At 39.5% G+C, this 2,473-nt stretch overlaps 1 protein-coding gene across 1 annotated transcript; it reads left to right on the top strand.

Moving 5' to 3' along the window:
- Window positions 595-1,946, top strand: LOC107622970 (probable carboxylesterase 1). Its single transcript, XM_016325055.2, has one exon. It carries the CDS (start codon window positions 677-679, stop codon window positions 1,745-1,747), a length of 1,071 nt encoding a protein of 356 aa, XP_016180541.1. The 5' UTR covers window positions 595-676; the 3' UTR covers window positions 1,748-1,946.

Genomic DNA, 2,473 nt, shown 5'->3' with positions numbered 1-2,473 from the left:
AAAAAAACCACCAGCATCTTCCATGTGTCGCAAATTAGTTTTAATATGGAACTAAGGTTGGTGCTGGACGGGGTTATGAAGAGGAGGAGAGCTTTACATTCGTATGGTGTCAGTTCACATACAAATCGGATCGAGAGAGTTGTCCTGGCCAAATCGGACCGTGCAAGTTGCTCAGCCTATATCCAAAACTTCGTTAACAAAGAAAACGGACCATGCGATTACCTTAAAGTTATATAAAAAAATTTTGTTCACATACAAGTCGCAGGGTCCGATTTGCTTAATGTTATTTTCATTCCTCCTCTACATGCAAAACGGACCCTCCGATTTGCTCAAAAAAATTTCAAAAAGTAAATCGCTGGTCCGATTTCTTCTCACCATCTTTGAACAAAAAACCTGTCCCACATATTGGTATAGCTCATCCTCATCCCATAACCCGGCAAAGCACATCCAGCTCTTCCATAACAAAAAAAAATCAGCCTCCATGTGTCCATATGACTAAGAATAATAACAATTTAAAAAGGTAGATTCCAGCTAACATGTTCTCTTTTTCCATGAAGAATGGAGAATGGTTATTAGTTGAATCCATTCATTATATAAGTGAAGCCTTCGTCCATCTGAAACCCTCACCACATTCATCACTCTATCTTAGCAGTCCAACATACACACAACAACAACAATGGCAACCATGACATCGTTGAGCTCTTCCTTCCTCAAGCAATATGATTTTTTCCGTCTGATGACCCCTACGCCACCTCGGGAAACAAACCTTTCATTCACCTACAGCCCTAAGATTCATCAATCTCTCTCTCTAAGCACTGCACCAAACAACAAAAAACGCATAACAACAGTGGCAGCTACCCCGCCGAAAAAGGAGATATTTCACGAGTTCGACTTCTTTGTTGTCTACACAGACGGAACCGTGGAGGTCCTCCGTCCTCTACCAGCATTCGTTCCTCCCTTCGAACTCCACATCAAAGATGCTGAAATCACCACCACCAACCCTCGCCTCATCGCTCGCCTCTTCCTCCCAAAAAACCCTGACAACAGAAAACTCCCCGTCGTCCTCTACTTCCATGGGAGTGGCTTCTGCTCCAGGTCTGCCCTTTCTCCAGAATATACTAACCATCTCGCCGACATCGCCAATCAATCCAACGTCCTTGCTGTCTCCGTAGAGTACTCCAAGTTCCCGGCCCGACCACCACCTGCTTGCTACGAGGAGGCCTTGACCTCCCTCGATTGGATTGCGTTGCACGCAAACGGGGCCGGGCCGGAGCCTTGGCTAAACGACTACGCCGACCTGCAGCGTGTTTTCATCGCCGGAAACAGTGCTGGCGGTAACATCACCCATTACGTGGTCAGCCAAGTGGGAAAAACAGGACCACCGAATGGTATAAATGTGGAGGGTGCGATTATGGTGCACCCTTTCTTTGGTGGATTAGGGGAAGATAGGCAGTGGCTGTATATGTGCAAGGATAATAAGGGGCCAGAGGATCCAAGGCTGAAACCGGCGGCGGAAGATTTAAATACGCTTGGGTGTAGGAGGGTTTTGGTGTGTGTGGCGGAGACTGATCCGTTGAGACCTGCTGGAGAGAACTACTTTAGGGATCTGAAGAATAGTAGTTGGGGTGGGCGTGTTGAGCTGGAACTGAATAAGGGTATTGGACATTCCGATCAAGTTTATAAGCCATATGACGAAAACTCTCGTCTCGTCGTGCCAAGGATTGCTACTTTCATTAAGCAACAATGAATCTGTTATCTGTTCTGATCTGACCTTGCGTGAGAAATGAACTTCTGTTGTTTTAGATATTGATGTTTATAATAAGTGAGTGTAGGACTCACTCAAAATGCATAAATTAAAGATTCACAGTCGCCGTACATGCATGCATGCATGCCTCCTTATTAATATTGTTTACTGAAATGTATCCATATGTCCGAAAATTTCTAAGTTATTTTTACAACACCAGCTTTTTCTTTTCTTCACTTTATATCTTTACATTGCATGATAGTACGACGAAGGAGAGAATTTTAGATGAATACACACTTAACAGATTTAGATATATTTTTAATGAATACACGCTTAACAGATTTAGATATATTTTTAAGGTGAATTTTATTCAATTCTTTCTAAATTAAAAGGAAAATTATCTTTTGTGACATGTCATTTTTTTATTAAAAGTTTAATTTTATAAATTTTTTTCTCAAATTATACGTTTATTATTAATTAATTTCAATCACAAAACATAAAAAATTTCGAAAGATAAAGAATATATAAATAAAAAAATTCAAGAGACATACAAAATTTAAAATTTTCAAAATTTTATCTCTTTTATTTTCTTAAATTTTTTGAAAAAAATAATAAAATATAAAATAAAACTTCTCTAACAATTTTTAACTATGGTATAACTTTTCTTAATCTAACCTAAATTTTGTTAACCTAATTAACTAAGGCTCAATTTGGGTAAATAACTTAATT

Source organism: Arachis ipaensis, chromosome B10 (genome assembly GCF_000816755.2).
Source record: "Arachis ipaensis cultivar K30076 chromosome B10, Araip1.1, whole genome shotgun sequence".
NCBI lineage: Eukaryota > Viridiplantae > Streptophyta > Magnoliopsida > Fabales > Fabaceae > Arachis > Arachis ipaensis.
This window is presented reverse-complemented; position numbering and strand designations above follow the sequence as displayed.